Source organism: Eschrichtius robustus, chromosome 3, assembly GCF_028021215.1.
Source record: "Eschrichtius robustus isolate mEscRob2 chromosome 3, mEscRob2.pri, whole genome shotgun sequence".
Taxonomy (NCBI): Eukaryota; Metazoa; Chordata; class Mammalia; order Artiodactyla; family Eschrichtiidae; genus Eschrichtius; species Eschrichtius robustus.
Window position 1 is genome coordinate 45,563,105 of NC_090826.1, and position 19,469 is coordinate 45,582,573.

The 19,469-nt window shown below is 37.3% G+C and overlaps 1 protein-coding gene across 10 annotated transcripts in view; it reads right to left on the reverse strand.

The window, feature by feature from the left end:
- Positions 1-19,052, reverse strand: part of IFT25 (intraflagellar transport 25) — a 34,036-nt gene extending 14,984 nt beyond the window's left edge. For 5 of the 10 annotated variants that reach the window (XM_068539932.1, XM_068539933.1, XM_068539924.1 and 2 more), the window contains exons 1-2: positions 18,787-18,918; positions 3,639-3,751 (exon numbers count right to left, since the gene is read on the reverse strand). In XM_068539932.1, coding sequence (XP_068396033.1) covers positions 3,639-3,751; positions 18,787-18,795 — 122 coding nt within the window. In that variant the 5' untranslated portion in view covers positions 18,796-18,918. The other 5 variants (XM_068539928.1, XM_068539929.1, XM_068539926.1 and 2 more) reach the window with 5 other exon arrangements.
- Between the last annotated feature and the right edge of the window lie 417 nt (positions 19,053-19,469).

The following is a 19,469-nucleotide window of genomic DNA, read 5'->3' on the forward strand; positions in this document are numbered from 1 at the left end:
GAATCCAGGTCTCTAACTCACGATTCTTGATTTTTTTTATACTATGCTTACTATTTCATAATTTCTTTTTATTTATATTTACATGGTTTAAAATTTTATTTATTTAAATAAATTAAACAATATTTACTTGCCCTATGTTTTTTCTTGGGTGCTTTTAATGAACATGATCAATGCAATGACATAAAAGATATGTAGAGATGCACTTGGATTTTAAAATAACATATAACTGAATTCCTGTAATTAAGTAATATGAAGTCATCAAAATAGTAGTTTCCTTTAAAAGAAGGCCTTATAGCCATTGACTGTTCAACATCTATCATCTCATGTGATAATAAAAAAAGTCATGTAATTTTTTCACAACTCTGAGGTAGTCAGGGAAGGTGGTATTATTCCCATTTTTCAGATCAGGAAACTGAGGCTCAAAGAATAACACATATATTCTTAGCCCAAAGTAACACACATAGTTCACTTACCCAGGAATTTTAACTGTGAATCTCTCATTCTTTTACATTATGCCAAAGGAACCAATTCTTTCTCTCTTCTACTTTTTCTAACTCATTATTTTTCTTGTGTAGAATTTTTCTCCTTTTTCATTGACATGTTAAACACCAGGGGTCAAAAGTAGAGTCAAGAGGAAGTAGAAATATAATCACTTTTTAAAACTCTATTTCTGAGGAAATTGAGAATTGGGAGCACTATCCATTAGGGGCAAATTTATAGCACTGTTTTCTCCGAATAATTCTATTGTTACTTCCATTTAGATAAATCAACTTATGAGCAGAGAATAAATTTTACTATCTACTATATAAAATCTAATTGTATTTGTTGGAAATGCATATGAGTTAAAAGTCTCTGACATGCTCTGTTCAGCTATCGGGTCAGTAACTACTTTACTCCATATAGTTTTCTGTATTAAGGGTCTTTGTCTAATCTAAAAAATATTATGTACTTATTCATTAGTATGGACTGATAAAGTCTAAAATATTATGTTACATATAACAACCAATTTTAATGATCTATAAACATATTCCCTTGAAAGAAAGGTCACCAAAAGGGTGTAAGGTAAATTGATCTTGCCTTGAAAATTTGATTTATCTCCAATCAAAGACAAGGAGTATTTTTGGAAAGTTCTCTATTTCTGGCAAACGATTTAAGGTAAATCTCTATAGGTCTGTGATCCTCATAGCAGTTCCCACATTTATATCTCTACTCTAAGGCAGAGTGAGATAAATAACTATTACCTGAATTTCAGAAAATAAAAAACTAAGAAGGATTAAGAGGCACATATATTAAGTTTTTTATTCAAACCTTAAGATTTAGAAACTGGGAGTTAGAAGACATGAGTGTTAGTTTTGATTCTGACACTTTCTTATCTGTATGATTTTGAGTAAGTCATTTTACCTCTGATCATTTTTTTCGCCGTCTTTATAATGAGGTTGAAAATACTTTTTTTTTTGGCCTCTTACTCCCCAAGCTTACTGTGAGGGTCTAATGACATAACATCTATAAAACTATAAAGCCCTATGCAAATATATATTAATATATGTAAGTATGTGTGTATGTATATGTGTATACGTGTGAGTGTATGTATGACTAATCTTTGATGGTCTAATTCACAAGCTACTCCACAAATATTTTAAGACACTGTGGAGTCAAAGATGAAGTCATAGTCTCTGACTTCTAGAAATTTCCAGTTGAGAGGGGAGACATACATTAAAAATAAATAATTATATAATAAAGGAATAAATAAGATAATAGAGGTATATATCAAATTCTACTGGAGCCCACCAAAAAGGGAAACTATCCTACCTGAGGGAAAGGGACAGATGTCAGTCAGAGAGGAGGTAACAACTGGGCTTAAAGGAACAGGTCCAATTACTAGAATTTTATACAGATACATGGACCTCACAATAGAACACAAAGAGCCACGAGATCTATGTTACAACTGGCTCTGCCTTCAGTAGTTAAAACAAGTACCTGACCTCTTTAGGCCTCTCTTACCACAAGTTTAAATGAAAGGTTTCGATAAGATGAACTCATAAGTCCTTCCAGCTCTAAAATTATATGATCCCATGAGTCAAACTCAGATCACTGTACAAATACCAAGAAAGAGAACTCAAGAGGGTAATAAAATTGCCAGAACTATTAAAAAAGGAGTTTTTCTTGGATGGACTTGGAGGGTATTTGCTAATGAATTAAGTCAGACAGAGAAAGACAAATACTGTATACCACTTATATGCAGAACCTAAAAAATAAAACAAACAAGTGAATGTAACAAAAAAGAAAGAGACTTACAGATAAAGGGAACAAACTAGTGGGGAGAGGGAAGTGGGGAGGGGCAAGATAGGGCTGGGGGACTAAGAGGTACAGACTACTATGTATAAAATAATTAAGCTACAAGGATATACTGTACAACACAGGAATTATAGCCAATATTTTATAATAACTATAAACGGAGTATAACCTTTAAAAATTGTGTATTGCTACACTGTACACCTGAAACTTACATAATATTATAAAGCAACTATACTTCAATTTTTTTAAAAATTTTTTGGCTGTGGCATGCGGGAACTTACTTCCCCAACCAGGGACTGAACCCGCGCCCCCTGTAATGGAAGTGTAGAGTCTTAACAACTGAACCACCAGGGAAGTCCCATATACCTCAATCTTTTAAAAAAGGAAGTTCTTCCATTAACTACTTTTTTCCTGGAATTTAGAAGTCTGAGAATGATATCTATCTCTACCTAGAATAAGCTCTAGCACAGTGAAGAGCAGTAACTGGAATGATATCAAGAAGCTGAGAACCAAACAATGCAGGTGGGTAGCAAGAAGTGAAGCATTCAGTTCAGCAAAGATGTTGCTTAGACCAGAAAGAAAATAGGCAGTAGATAGTAAGTCACACTGTTTATATTCCTATTTACCAAGAAAAACTTGGAATAAAACCATAACCAGATATTAAAATGTATACTTCCCTAAAGTGAGGTAGCTGTTGTTTGAAGTTTTGCCTTGTTAGACCACATCTTTAAAAACTATTTTTATAAAAAGTTCAGTTTAGGAATTATAAAGAAAAGGATCAGGGACTTCCCTGGCGGCACAGTGGTTAAGAATCCGCCTGCCAATGCAGGGGACATGGGCTCAAGCCCTGGTCCGGGAAGATTCCACATGCCGTGGAGCAACTAAGCCCGTGCACCACAACTACTGAGCCTGTGCTCTAGAGCCCACACACCACAACTACTGAACCCGTGTGCCACAACTACTGAAGCCCACACACCTACAGCCCATGCTCCACAATGAGAGAAGCCACCGCAATAAGAAGCCCATGCACCGCAACTAAGAGTAGCCCCCGCTTGTCACAACTAGAGAAAGCCTGCGCGCAGCAATGAAGACCCAACATGGCCAAAAATAAATAAATTAAATAAAGAAATTAAAAAAAAAAAAAGGATCAAGACCCTAAATATACACAACTGAATTAGCTCCAGGGATGGTACTAAAGTGGGTAGTCAGGTAATTTAGTTCACCAGACATTTATTAAACTATGTTTAACAGTGCTAGTTGTTGTAAAACACATAATCTCAGTACTCAGGGGGTTCACTGACCTAATATTAAGACTTTAAGGAAGAAAGAACAGTAACTCTTACCCATCAATTATATTTTCAGGTGGGTGTTTTTCATCACTTGATGTAGCTAAAATCACTTCAGTCCCTTCAGAGCTCAAACAAACATCAATGTTTCTCATCTTAAAGTGTTTAACCTGCAAGGAAAACAAAACAAAACAATAACAACAAAAGCAACCTTTTTATTCTCTGAATTTTATCTGAGCAAAGGAAGAGAGAGAAAGCCTGTTGCCTAGCACAAAGCTTACCAACCAAGTTATTCAACAAGTGGGAGGGACTCTTTACATGTTTATTTACTTATGTAAACTTCTGACCTCTCCCAGGGATAATCTGTGAGATATGAGTATTTACACTACTCTACTCCACAAAAGAAGTCCCTGACACCAACATAATTTTTCTGTTTCTAAAATTAAAAACCCTCAATAATTATACGGAAACAGTTAATACGCTAGAGTGACACGACTTAGTAGGTAAGTTTTTAAAAAGTGTTTATATAGTTATAATTCAGAAATTTTAAAAAATGAAGAGTATAAAAACAGACACTTTATAACTATTTATCCATACACTTATCAATTGAAATGGCAAGCAATATTATTTAAATCTTAAATAATACTTTACAATCGGTATTTTTTTTTTTTTGAGCAGAAATGTGAAATGAAAAAAGACAACTTTTCACTTATTTTTAAATTCTAAATCAGTCACTTGGTTCTTGAACTTAAACACATTTCTGTTGGAGAGTAATATTTTAAGTCTGATAAAAAGCATACTGAAAAGATATTGTTGAGCTCTACTATGAACCCCGGAGGGTAAGACACAAGGAAGACCATAGAAGATTACATCAGAACTCACCCTTCTCCTTGATCTACTGGTGATAAGGCACAAACCAACATATAGATGTAAAGTGATGGGGAAAGCTGTATCTATAAAGAATTAAAAGATGAAGAGTGTTTGGAAAAGGAAGAAAGGCTTCCAACACACCTCATACCCTAGCCCCAGTCTAACTTTAAAAAAAAAAACTATTTCAAGTAAACAAACAACAAGGTAGAGCGAATATTACACTTATTAAACAGCTATGTACTGACTTCCCAGATTTGATGTTAACATTTTTCCATATGTACTTTTTTTTTTTTTTAAGAAATAAGTAGCCCCTTACTGTCCTTATTCTCTTCCTTGCCCAGTGGTAACAGCTATTCTGAAATTGGTGAATATCCTTCCTATATTTTTATTTATTTATTTATTTATTGGCCAAGTCACGCAGCATGCAGGATCTTAGTTCCCCAACCAGGGATCGAACCCGCCCACTGCAGCGGAAGTGCAGAGTCTTAACCACTGGACTGCCAGGGAAGTCCCTGACTATATTTTTATACTTTTACCATATATGTATCAATATGTACTGTTCTTTTAAAACTTAGATGTTTTCACAGTATATATACCCCTTGCTACTTGCTTTTTTCATTCAATATTATGTTTTCAAGATTTTATTATGTTGATACATGTAAATCTACTTTATTCATTTTAACTGTTGTAAGGTATTTCTCCGTTTCTCTAATGATGGATATTTAGGTCTGTTTCCAATTTTTTGCTATTAAAAACAAATTTGCAATGCACATCCTTGTGCATGTATCCATTGGCAAATGTGGGACACGATCTTTACAATAAACAGTATCTTTCTTTGTAGAATTGTAGAAATTTAGAATCACTGTATCTCCAAGTCAATAACTGATCTATTTGATCTCTAAATTATAACAATTTACATTACCACTAGCAGTGTATGAAACTTTCTGCTCCCTCATATTCTCACCAACTTGGTATTGTTAGACATTTTAGCTTTAGCCAATCTCGTTGGTGTGAAATGGTATCGCAATAAGTTTATTTTTTTTAATAAATTTATTTTATTTATTTATTTATTTTATTTTTTGGCTGTGTTGGGTCTTCATTGCTGCACGTGGGCTTTCTCTAGTTGCGGCGAGCGGGGGCTACTCTTCATTGCGGTGCGTGGGCTTCTCATTGCGGTGGCTTCTCTTGTTGTGGAGCACAGGCTCTAGGCACAAGGGCTTCAGTAGTTCTGGCACATGGGCTTAGTTGCTCCGCAGCATGTGGGATCTTCCTGGACCAGGGATCAAACCCATGTCCCCTGCACTGGCAGGCGGATTCTCAAACACTGTGCCACCAGGGAAGCCCTCAATAAGGTTTTAATTTGTATTTCCAGGATTACTAGTGAGGTTGAATACCTTTTCATGTTTATGGGCTATGCAGGCCTCTTCTTCTCTTATTTGCTTTTTCTTATCCTTTGCTCATTTTCTATTGGGTTGCTTTTTCTCCTTCTGTCCTTTTCTTTTTGATTTGTAGAAAAATTTAAAACAAAATATCCTGGATACAAGTCCTTTGTTATAGAATTGCAAATATCTTCTATTCTATAGCTAGATTTTTCTTTTTAACTTTGTTTTTTTGTGCAAGAGCTCCTCCCCCACCATACACACTTTCTTTTTTGTTTTTGAACTATAACACACATAGAGAAAAGAACACAAATCGTTAAGTATATGGTGCAATAGATTTTCACAAAGTAAACACACCCAGGTAACCACCACCCAGGTAAAGAGACAGAACATCACCAGCATTTGAGACAAGCCCTTCTTATGCCCCCTCCTCGTCACTACCCCTCTCTCCTTCCCAAAGGTAGCGTGGTTCTTATTTCTAATGCTACAGATTAATTTCACCTGAACTTTATGTACATGGAAATCATACAGTTTGTACTCATTTGTATCTGGCTTCTTTCACTCATCATTATGTGTTTGAGATTTATCCATGTTGTTATGTATAGCAGAGTTGAAGTGCAACTAAGTAACCCAGCCCCCACCCAGCTCAACTCTTAATCAGATCAAGGAAATCAACCCCTAAGTGGAGCTTCACAGGAAACTGGGTGTGAGCTAAAAAGCAAAGAAAGATTTCTATGGCCTTGGGTACTTAGATCCCAAAGCCCTGATGAAGGAAGGAACTGATCTCACTCTCAAATATGTGAAATCAGAGGTAAACTGAAACAATTTAAATAAAACTACAACTCGGTACAATCCCAGCATAACCCCTAGTTGGACTGAAATGATCTGCCCCTTATCCTAGCTACCAGACAAAGAAAATGGTGTGTCCTCTCTGGGAAAAAAACATTATCTACTTCAGTGTCTACTGTTCTTTTAAACACAATGTCGAACATGCAAAGTCATCTGAATAGCACAAGGAATTATAACCATTATCTTTTAATAACTTTTAGTAGAGTATAATCTGTAAAAATACTGAATCACTATATTGTACACCTGAAATTAAGATAATATTGTAGAGAAACTATACTTCAATAAAAAATTTAAAAATAAAAACTTTTTAAAAATTAAGAACTTAAAAAAAAGTCATTTGAAGCAGATCTACAGATGACCCAGGTGCTGGAATTATAAATTGATCAGAGAATTCAGTGAAAAGATGGACAAAATGGGTGAACAGAAAGGGAATTTTAGCAGAGAAATGGAAACTATAAAAAAGAACACAGTGGAAATTCTAGAACTGAAAAATACCATATCTGAAATAAAGAATTCATTAGATGGGTTTAACATCAGATTGGACACAGCACAAGAAAAGGTCAGTGAGTTTAAAGATAGGTCAATAGAAATAATCCAAAATGAAACAGAGGGGAAAAAAATGAAAATAACAGAGCATCATATACCTGTGAAACAATATCAAACTAGTCTGAAATACATGTAATTAGAATCTCAAAAGGAGAGGAGAAAGAGAATAATATAGAAGAATAATTTAAGGAGATATGGCTGAAAAATTTCCAAAATCTATGAAAGACATAAACCGACAGATCCAAGAAGTTTAGTGAACCATAAGTTGCATAAGTACAAAGAAGATCCCACCTAGGCACACCTTAGTCAATTGTTGAAAATTAAAGAAAAGAGAAAAAGTTAAAAGCAGTCAAGGAAAAAACACCTTATATGCAGGAAAACAAGAAGAATCAAAACTGACTTATCATTAACAGTGGAAGCCAAAAGAAAAAGGAATGACATCCTTGATGTGCTGAAAAAAAAAAAAATAGAATCCTATACCCAGCAAAAATATCCTTTAAAAGTGAAGGCAGGGACTTCCCTGGTGGTGCAGTGGTTAAGAATCTGCCTGCCAATGCAGGGCACATGGGTTCGATCCCTGGTCCAGGAAGATCCCATGTCCATGGAGCAACTAAGGCCGTGCGCCACAACTACTGAGCCTGCGCTCTAGAGCCCACGAGCCACAACTAATGAAGCCCACATGCCCTAGAGTCCGTGAGCCGCAACTACTGAAGCCCATGCACTCTAGGGCCTGAGTGGCACAACTACTGAGCCCGTGCGCCTAGAGCCCATGCTCTGCAACGAGAAGCCACTGCAACGAGAAGCCCGTGCACTGCAACGAAGAGTAGCCCCTGCTTGCCGCAACTAGTGAAAACCCGCATGCAGCAACGAAGACCTAATGCAGCCAAAAAAAAAGATGAAGGCAAAATAAAGACAAAAAAAAACAGAAAGTATTTGTTACCAGTAGACCCACAGTACAAAAAATATTAAATGAAGTACTTTAGGCTGGATATGATTCCAAGTTGAATCCTGGATCTGTAGGAAGGAATGAAGAGCACTGGAGATGGCAAATATATTGCTAACATAAAACAATATTCTTAAAATTTCTTTAAGAGACTACTGAGTAGGGGACTTCCCTGGCAGTCCAGTGGTTAAAACTCTGCACTTCCACTGCAGGGGGCACAGGTTTGATCCCTGGTCAGGGAACTAAGACCCCACATGTTGCATGGCGTGGCCAAAAGGAAAAAAAAAAAAAAATACTACTGACTAAAGTGAAAACAGTATTAATGAATGGTAGAAATTTAATAGATGTAGAAGTAATAAATATAATAATAACACAAAACGCAATAGAAAAGTAAATGACACTGCTTTCTGTGAAGTACTTGTGTAAAGTTCTTATGTTGAACATGAAGTGATATGCTATTAATTCAAAGTAGAGTAAGATAGTAAGGATGGGGCGGAATCAAGATGGCGTACTAGGAGGATACGGAATTCGTGTCTCCTCACATCTAGGGCACCTACCAGGCACCGGTGGGGGACCACGGACACCTAAGGGGACGGGAGGAACCCCCAGCGACTGGCTTGCAGGATCTTGGTCCCCAGGCCGGAGGTCGGGCCCAAGCTCCTGTGGTGGGAGCTCCGAGTCCAAACCGCTAGGCTAACAGAGAACCTCAGACCCCAGGGAATATCAATCGTAGTGAGGCCTCCCGGAGGTCTTCATCTCAGCACCAAGACCCAGCTCTATCCAACTGCCTGCAAACTCCAGTGCTGGATGTCTCAGGCCAAACAACCAGTAAGACAGGAATACAAGCACCACCCATCAAGAAAACAAAAAAAAAATGGAACGACAGAAAAATACATTACAGACGAAGAAGCAAGGTAAAAACCTACAACACCAAATAAATGAAGACAAAATAGGCAACCTACCTGAAAATGAATTCAGAGTGATGATAGTAAAGACGATCCAAAATCTCAGAAACACAATGGAGAAAATACAAGAAACATTTAACAAGGATCTAGAAGAAGTAAAGGGCAAACAAACAGTGATGAACAACACAATTACTGATATTAAAAATACTCTAGAAGGAATCGATAAGAGAATAACTGAGGCAGAAGAACAGATAAGTGAGCTGGAAGATAAAATGGTGGAAATAACTGCCAGGGAGCAGAAAACAGAAAAAAGAATGAAAAGAATTGAGGACAATCTCAGAGACCTCTGGGACAACATTAAATACACCGACATTTGAAATATAGGGGTCCCAGCAGAAGAAGAGAAAAAGAAAAGTCTGAGAAAATATTTGAAGAGATTATAGTCAAAAACTTCCCTAACATGGGAAAGGAAATAGTCACCCAAGTCCAGGAAGCACAGAGAGTCCCATATAAGATAAACCCAAAGAGAAACATGCCGAGACACATACTAATCAAACTATCAAAAATTAAATACAAAGAAAAAATATTAAAAGCAGCAAGGGAAGAGCAACAAATGACATACAAGGGAATCCCCATAAGGTTAACAGCTGATTTTTCCGCAGAAACTCTGCAGCCAGAAGGGAGTGGCAGGACATATTTAAAGTGATGAAAGGGAAAAACCTACAACCAAGATTACTCTACCCAGCAAGGATCTCATTCAGATTCGCCGGAAAAATTAAAACCTTTACAGATAAGCATAAGTTAAGAGAATTCAGCTCCACCAAACCAGCTTTACAACAAATAATAAAGGAACTTCTCTAGGTGGGAAACACAAGAGAAGGAAAAGACCTATAAAAACAAACCCAAAACAATTAAGAAAGTGGTAATAGGAACATACATATCAATAATTACCTTAAATGTAAATGGATTAAATGCTCCAACCAAAAGACACAGACTGGCTGAATGGATACAAAAACAAGACCTGTACATATGCTGTCTACAAGAGACCCACTTCAGACCTAGAGACACATACAGACTGAAAGTGAGGGGATGGAAAAAGATATTCCATGTGAATGGAAATCACAAGAAAGCTGGAGTAGCAATACTCATAGCAGATAAAATGGACTTTAAAATAAAGACTGTTACAAAAGATAAGTAAGGACACTACATAATGATCAAGGGATCAATCCAAGAAGAAAACATAACAATTATAAATATTTATGCACCCAATATAGGAGCACCTCAATACATAAGGCAAATGCTAACAGCCATAAAAGGGGAAATTGACAGTAACACAATAATAGTAGGAGACTTTAACCCCCCTCTTTCACCAAAGGACAGATCATCCAAAATGAAAATAAATAAAGAAACACAAGCATTAAATGACACATTAAACAAGATGGACTTAACTGATATTTATAGGACATTCCATCCAAAAACAACAGAATACACTTTCTTCTCAAGTGCTCATGGAACATTCTCCAGGATAAATCATATCTTGGGTCACAAATCAAGCCTTGGTAAATTTAACAAAATTGAAATTGTATCAAGCATCTCTTCCGACAACAACGCTCTGAGACTAAATATCAATTACAGGAAAAAAACTGTAAAAAATACAAACACATGGAGGCTAAACAATACATTACTAAATAACCAAGAGATCACTGAAGAAATCAAAGAGGAAATCAAAAAATACCTAGAAACAAATGACAATGAAAACACGATGACCCAAAACCTATGGGATGCAGCAAAAGCAGTTTTAAAAGGGAAGTTTAGAGCTATACAAGCCTACCTCAGGAAACAAGAAACACCTCAAGTAAACAACCTAACCTTATACCTAAAGCAATTAGAGAAAGAAGAACAAAAAACCCCCAAAGTTGGCAGAAGGAAAGAAATCATAAAGATCAGATCAGAAATAAATGAAAAAGAAATGAAGGAAACAATAGCAAATATCGATAAAACTAAAAGCTGGTTCTTTGAGAAGATAAACAAAATTGATAAACCATTAGCCAGACTCATCAAGAAAAAAAGGGAGAAGACTCAAATCAACAGAACTAGAAATGAAAAAGGAGAAGTAACCACTGACACTGCAGAAATACAAAGGATCATAAGAGATTACTACAAGCAACTATATGCCAATAAAATGGACAATCTGGAAGAAATGGACAAATTCTTAGAAATGCACAACCTTCTGAGACTGAACCAGGAAGAAATAGAAAATATAAACAGACCAATCACAAGCACTGAAATTGAACCTGTGATTAAAAATCTTCCAACAAACAAAAGCCCAGGACCAGATGGCTTCACAGGCGAATTCTATCAAACATTTAGAGAAGAGCTAACACCTACCCTTCTCAAACTCTTCCAAAATATAGCAGAGGGAGGAACACTCCAAACTCATTCTATGAGGTCACTATCACCCTGATACCAAAACCAGACAAAGATGTCACAAAAAAAGAAAACTACAGGCCAATATCTCTGATAAACAGATGCAAAAATCCTCAACAAAATACTAGCAAACAGAATCCAACAGCACATTAAAAGGATCATACACCATGATCAAGTGGGATTTATCCCAGGAATGCAAGGATTCTTCAATATACACAAATCAATCAATGTGATGCACCATGTTAACAAATTGAAGGATAAAAACCATATGATAATCTCAATAGATGCAGAAAAAGCGTTTGACAAAATTCAACACCCATTTATGATAAAAACTCTCCAGAAAGTAGGCAAAGAGGGAACCTACCTCAACACAATAAAGGCCATATATGACAAACCCAAAGCCAACATTGTTCTCAAAGGTGAAAAACTGAAACCATTTCCACTAAGATCAGGAGCAAGACAAGGTTGCCCACTCTCACCACTATTATTCAACATAGTTTAGGAAGTTTTAGCCACAGCAATCAAAGAAAAAAAAAAAATAAAAGGAATCCAAATCAGAAAAGAAGTAAAACTGTCACTGTTTGCAGATGACATGATACTATACATAAAGAATCCTAAAGATGCTACCAGAAAACTACTAGAGCTAATCAATGAACTTGGTAGAGTAGCAGGATACAAAATTAATGCACAGAAATCTCTTGCATTCCTATACACTAATGATGAAAAATCTGAAAGAGAAATTAAGGAAACACTCCCATTTACCACTGCAACAAAAAGAATAAAATACCTAGGAATAAACCTACCTAAGGAGACAAAAGACCTCTATGCAGAAAACTGTAAGACACTGATGAAAGAAATTAAACATGATACAAACAGATGGAGACATATACTATGTTCTTGGATTGGAAGAATCAACATTGTAAAAATGACTATACTACCCAAAGCAATCTACAGATTCAATGCAATCCCTATCAAACTACCAATGGCGTTTTTCACAGAACTAGAACAAAAAGTTGCACAATTTGTATGGAAACACAAAAGACCCCAAATAGCCAAAACAATCTTGAGAAAGAAAAACGGAGCTGGAGGAATCAGACTTCCGGACTTCAGACTACACTACAAAGCTACAGTAATCAAGACAGTATGGTACTGGCACAAAAACAGAAATATAAGATCAATGGAACAGGATAGAAAGCCCAGAGATAAGCCCACGCACATATGGTCACCTTATCTTTGATAAAGGAGGCAAGAGTATACAGTGGAGTAAAGACAGCCTCTTCAACAAGTGGTGCTGGGAAAACTGTACAGCTACATGTAAAAGAATGAAATTAGAACACTTCCTAACACCACACAGAAAGATAACCTCAAAATGGATTAAAGACCTAAGTGTAAAACTCTTAGAAGAAAACATAGGCAGAACACTCTATGACATAAAGCACAGCAAGATCCTTTTTGACCCACCTCCTAGAGAACTGGAAATAAAAACAAAAATAAACAAATGGGACCTAATGAAACTTAAAAGCTTTTGCACAGCAAAGGAAAACATAAACAGGATGAAAAGACAACCCTCAGAATAGGAGAAAATACTTGCAAACGAAGCAACTGACAAAGGATTAATCTCCAAAATATATAAGCAGCCCATGCAGCTCAATATCAAAAAAACAAACAACCCAATCCAAAAATGGGCAGAAGACCTAAACAGACATTTCTCCAAAGAAGATATCCAGACTGCCAACAAACACATGAAAGGATGTTCAACATCACTAATCATTACAGGAATGCAAATCAAAACTACAATGAGGCATCACCTCACACCAGTCAGAATGGTCATCATCAAAAAAATCTTCAAACAATAAATGCTGGAGAGTGTGTGGAGAAATGGGAACCCTCTTGCACTGTTGGTGGGAACGTAAATTGATACAGGCACTATGGAGAACAGTATGAAGGTTCCTTAAAAAACTAAAAATAGAACTACTATATGACCCAGCAATCCCACTACTGGGCATACACCCTGAGGAAACCATAAAGAGTCATGTACCACAATGCTCACTGCAGCACTATTTACAATAGCCAGGACATGGAAGCAACCTAAGCGTCCATCGACAGATGAATGGATAAAGAAGATGTGGCACATATATACAATGGAATATTACTCAGCTGTAAAAAGAAACGAAGCTGAGTTATTTGTAGAGAGGTGAATGGACTTAGAGTCTGTCATACAGTGAAGTAAGTCAGAAAAACAAATACCGTATGCTAACACATATATATGGAATCTGAAAAAAAAATGGTTCTGATGAACCTAGGGGCAGGACAGGAATTAAGACACAGACGTAGAGAATGCACTTGAGGACACGGGGAGGGGGAAGGGTAAGCTGGGACAAAGTGAGAGAGTGGCATGGACTTATATATACTACCAAATGTAAAATAGATAGCTAGTAGGAAGCAGCCACATAGCACAGGGAGATCAGCTCAGTGCTCTGTGACCACCTAAAGGGGTGAGATAGGGAGGGTGGGAGGGAGACGCAAGAGGGAGGAGATATGGGGATATATATATATGTATAGCTGATTCACTTTGTTATAAAGCAGAAACTAACACACCATTGTAAAGCAATTATACTGCAATAAAGATGTTAAGAAAAAAAACAGTAAGGATACATGTTATAATCCTAGACTTAGGATAAAGCAACCGCTAAAAAACATAAAGAGTTATAGGAAGGAGGCCAACAGAGAGGAAAAAATGGAATACCATAAAATACATGGTAAATTTGAAAGAAGGTAGAAAAGGAAGAAAAGAAGAATTAAGACAGATAGGACAAATTGAAAATAAATAGCCAGAAGACAGATTTAAGTACAAACACACAGATTATTCCATTAAACGTTAGTAAACTAAACACTATAAGACTGAAGAAAAAAAAACAAAACTAAGTACTCTTTTCAAGAGACACACTCTAAATATGAAAGTAAAAGGATAGAATAAGATAGAATAAATCTTAATATCTGGTAAGGTAAATTCCCCTACTTAATTTTCAAAAATTTTTTGGTTTATGCTTTATACTTGATTATTATAGTTTTGTTAAATTATATTAAAACATTTTCTGAGATGTTATTATAATTCAATTCCATTATAGATTAATTAGGAGAGAAGTGACATGTTTATGATAATGAGTTTTCAAATCCATGGATCTGGAGTATCTTTTCATTAATTTAAGACTTCTTTTAAGTCCTTAAATTGTTTTAGTTTTCTACAAACATATCTTCACCTCTTTCATTAGATTCACTCTTAGATACCTCATCATTTCCATTGCTACTATAAATGAGAGCTTCAAAAAAATAACATTATTTTTTAAAAAATCTTATTCTTTACCATACAAGGAGTATTTCTAACATTTCACCATTAAATGTGATGCTCACTGAAGGTTTTGTTAGACACTATTCATTGGGTTATAGAAATTCCCTTCTTTTTAGTTTGTTAGCTTTTTTTTTTTTTAAGCACAAATGAACGTTGAATTTTATTAAATGCTCTTCTAACATTTACTAAGGTGATCATATAGATGTTTCTACAGGTTGTTAATGTGATAAATTAAATCAAGATTTTCTGTTATAGCATCCCCAGTTCGCAGCATAAACTCTATCTACACAGCCAAGGTGTATTGGTATTTTTATCCATAGTTGGATTCAGTTTGCTATTATTTTTAGAAATTTCGCAAATATATTTCTAAGTGAAATTAGCCTATAATTTTTTTTGTTGTTATTTAGTCCATGTCTGGATTTGGAATTTAGACTGTACCCCAAACATAAAGAAGTTGGAGAGCTTCCCTTATTTTTCTATTTGCTGGGTTATTGGATCCCATAAGCCTAGTAAAGTGTTTGTACGTAGATTTTTGACTATTTTCAATTCAATAGTTCTTTTCAGGTTTTCCACACTTTCTTGAGTCAATTTTGAAATCTGTATTTTGAGAAAATTCTTTCTTCCTAGTTTTTATATTTATTGGCACAAAGTGCATTTTCTAGATTTTTAAAATCTAGTATTGATAGTGTTAAAAGCTGTGGTAAGATTGGTCAAATGTTAAAAGCAGTGGTCAAGAAAAAAGCATATGTTCTAATATGTTGTTATTTTGCCTTTTTTCTTGCCAATCTTATTACAGCTTTTAATACTACTGATACCAGAGAACAGGTGTTATATGAACACTGTTAACATTTAGTTTGAAGACAAAAAAATACGGTGAATTCCTGGAAATAGAAACTGATGTACTTGGATGTGAACTTTCAACAAAATTCTAAAATTACTAAATTTCATTATTATTAAAAGGATGGCTATGAAAATCTAAACAAGAAAGTAGTAAAATTGGAAAGCAACAGTACCATTAATTCACAAGTTACACCAAACCTACATATTTCTTTTTGTTTGCTTGACAGAGTTACTAACTATTAGGGATATTTCTGAACATTTCAACAAAACTTCAGACAAAGCATCCCAAGACAACCTGTGGATGAGATGAATAAATATGGGATGGGTGATAGGCAGTACTTTAGGTAGATATTTATAATTCTTGGAATGGTAGTACTCAAAGAATGGTGATTAATGGAACAAAATGAACTACGGAAGACCTTTATCCTTATCCCATTCAAGATTATTGTTAATTAAGGATGGAAAAAATATGTTTATCAGTTTTGCAGATGACACAAAGTTGTGATGTCAGCTAATATGCTGGATGAAAGAATTAGCACACAAAAAGATCTGAGCAAGCTGGAAAGATAGGTTGCAATGAATAAGATATTTAATATATCTCAGACTTAAAAAATCAAGGAACGGCCTAGATCAGGGACTGGCAAACTACTGCCTGTGAGCCAAACCTACCCTGACACCTGTTTTTGTATGGCCCATAAACTAAGAACGTCTTTTACATTTTAAAATATTTTTTCAAAATCAAAATATTTTGTGGCACATGAACATTATGTGAAATATGAAATTCACAGTTCAGTGTCCATGAATAGTTTTATTAGAAATGGCCACACTCATTCATTTATATATTGTCTATGGCTACTTTTGTGCTATAGTGACAGAGCAGAATAGCCGTGACAGACTATAAGGCTCATAAAACCTAAAATATTTATTATCTATCTTTTTTATTAGATAAAAAATTTGCCAACCTTTCATCTATAACATGTAGAGGATTAGTTGATTGCAAAGTCACTATAAGGCAAGAGTGTACTATATCTGCCCCCAAAGGTAAAGGAATGTTATTTTAAATTACATTAATGTAGCTAAGAAGGAACTACATTCTACCAAAATCTTTGAAAACCAACTAAGGGCCAGGCACTGTGCCAGTAATGCAAAGACACTACGTAGTAATCTTTGACTATGTAAACCTAAGACAAAGATGGTGACGTAAGAGTTGGTTTTTGCCTTTAAGCTCAGAGTCAGGGAGAATGGACAAACATGAAACTAATAATTTGTTATGTGCAAATAGTGTGATCCACATCTAGAATACTGTGTTCAGTTCTAGGTAGTATAATTTAAGTAGGACATTGTCAGGCTTGATATTGTTCAGAGGAGAACAGAAAGTTCATGACGATCTATAAACTATGTTACATGGAGGGAGTTGAAAGAATATCGTTTCAAGAAGAGATAATTTAGTGAGAGAAATGTGACTACAAGTTTTAATATCACAAGTCTTCACAAATGGAAAAAGGATTTGAACTGGACTCAACAAATACAAACTGTAAGCAGGAAGACATCATGTATGTAAGAACTTTCCAGCAAAGTAAAGATTTTTAATCTTTTCCATCCCTGAAAGTGTCCAAGAAGAAGACTAGGTGATAAACTACGGAGGGAACCAGAGAAAGCATTCTTGCACTAGGGTTCTTTTAGCCTGAATGAAATTCTAGGAAAGGTAGATTAGGAACAGATAATGAAAAAACTTGAAAGCCAGGTAAAGATGGTAGGCTTTAGCCTGTAGTCCAGTAGTTCTCAATTGGACTGGGGGTGATTCAGCCCCCCAGGGGACATTTGTCAATGTCTAGAGCCAGTTTGGCTGTCATACTGGGGGTGGGGGGGTGATTCTATTGGCGTCTAGTGGGCATTTCATGATGCTCCTAAATATTCCACACTGCACAGCACAGTCCCCCAAAACAAATAATTATGTGGGGGTTGGAGACTTAAGGAGAGAATTTGCTTTAAAAAAGTAATATGTTTTAGGGAAATATATCTAGCATTGACGTGTAGTAGATAAATAAAGAAGAGAGTGTATTCTCCAAATGTTCAGTTCTTTTCTTACGTCACATTCTTACCACCTAAGTTGTCTGAAGGAAGCAAACATGTACTTTAATACAAAACTCATTTCATACCTCCTATAGCCACCAATACCCTTCCTTTTTCCTGTGTTGGGTGGAATTATTTAAATAACAAGTAAGAAGTGGCAGAATTTGGGTTCACGTTAAGGTTCCTTTGTTGCGCTTAATGCGAAAGAGGCACACCAATCCCGAAGAAACCCATAAAACAACTCAACATATATGTTGCTTCCTTAACTCCAAAATGCAGGTTCAGGATGTAATCTAAGCCCCCATCCTGGGATGCCTTACTTAACTCACACGTGTTCACACAGGGCCTCAGTTCATCAAAGGTGGTGCACTCTGGGGTGCCATCCTTTGCATTTTTAAAACTCCCTGACCCTGGACTTCCCTGATGCCTTATCCTCCTCTAAACCCAGTGCCACTTACCCAACCCTTTCACCTCCAGTTCACGTAACCTTTCTTTCTGAAAAGCTTTCTGCGCCAAGCCTTCAGTTCACTTTCTTCCTGTGGTCAGGAAAGAGTACCCCTTGCGTCTGGTACTCTTAGAATCAGACTCCTCAAACCCTTTCCCATAACATCATCCACTGGGAACTTTTGTGTAAATAGAAAACGGCCATCCTCTGCCTCCCCAGGGCCAGGGCCTACAGCTTGGTATCACTTGAAAGGCAACCAGCCCTGACAACACCCTTTCACCTCCGTCCCAAACCCTTCTACTCAGTTCAAGACCATTTCAAGAGCTCCAAGGGCCCTAAACATACTTTTGGACGCCCGGCCCCAAATTACATAAAATATATTATATGAACCCACATCCTACATCAAATATAATTCTTAAGTATATAGGTTACGTTCCAGTTAATAGGTTACATTTGGATACTTTATTAATTTCTATTTGGAACTGATTTTCCCTTTTGGGGGTCAAAACATTATTTCTGGCTTCCAGAAAGTTCGTGGGATGGCACTAGTGTCTCTAGGACTCCGGGGAGTGCACAGACCTGCGTCATGCGTCAGTCTTCCACCATACCGGTCACCTCCGCGCCGCGCGTCTCCTCACAACCCCCAGCCACGCTCGCTCTCTCTCTCCTCCACCAGCATCCCCCCAACTCCGTCGGCCTCGCCTAGCCAGGCTCCCACCTCCCCCGTGCCAGCCGAGCCCGCCGAACCACCCTGCTCGCCTGGGCCACCGGTTAGCTCCAAGCGCGCTGATTGTCGGACCTCGGGTTCTCCCTACCGCCCCGCCCCTTCCCTTCCCGCAGGCCTCCGCGGAGTTCGCGGGCGCTCAAATCCTACTCCCGGCTCTTCGCTCCACCCCGCCCACAGGCTCTGCCCCGTCCCGCCCCACCCTGCGCGGCGCGCCGGTCCCCAGCTCCGCCCCCCTCCCGCTCAGCCTCCTCCGAGATCCCGGTCGCGCACAGCTGTACTCCCGGCTCTACACGCCCAGTCTCCCTCAGGTTCCGCCCCCAGACCACGCCCCCGTGCTCTTCCTTACTGCGCGGGCTGAGCTCCGCAGCCCCGCCCAAGGGCCTTTCCCTAGGCAAGCGCCTGAACACGCGCTGCTTACCCTCCCCCAGCTAAGCTGGATCCCTGGGGCTTGTGAGACCCACGGGACCCGCCCTCGCGCGAGCACGCACGCGCAATCCCCACCTCTCCCTGCTCAGAGCCCTAGGCCCTCAGGTCG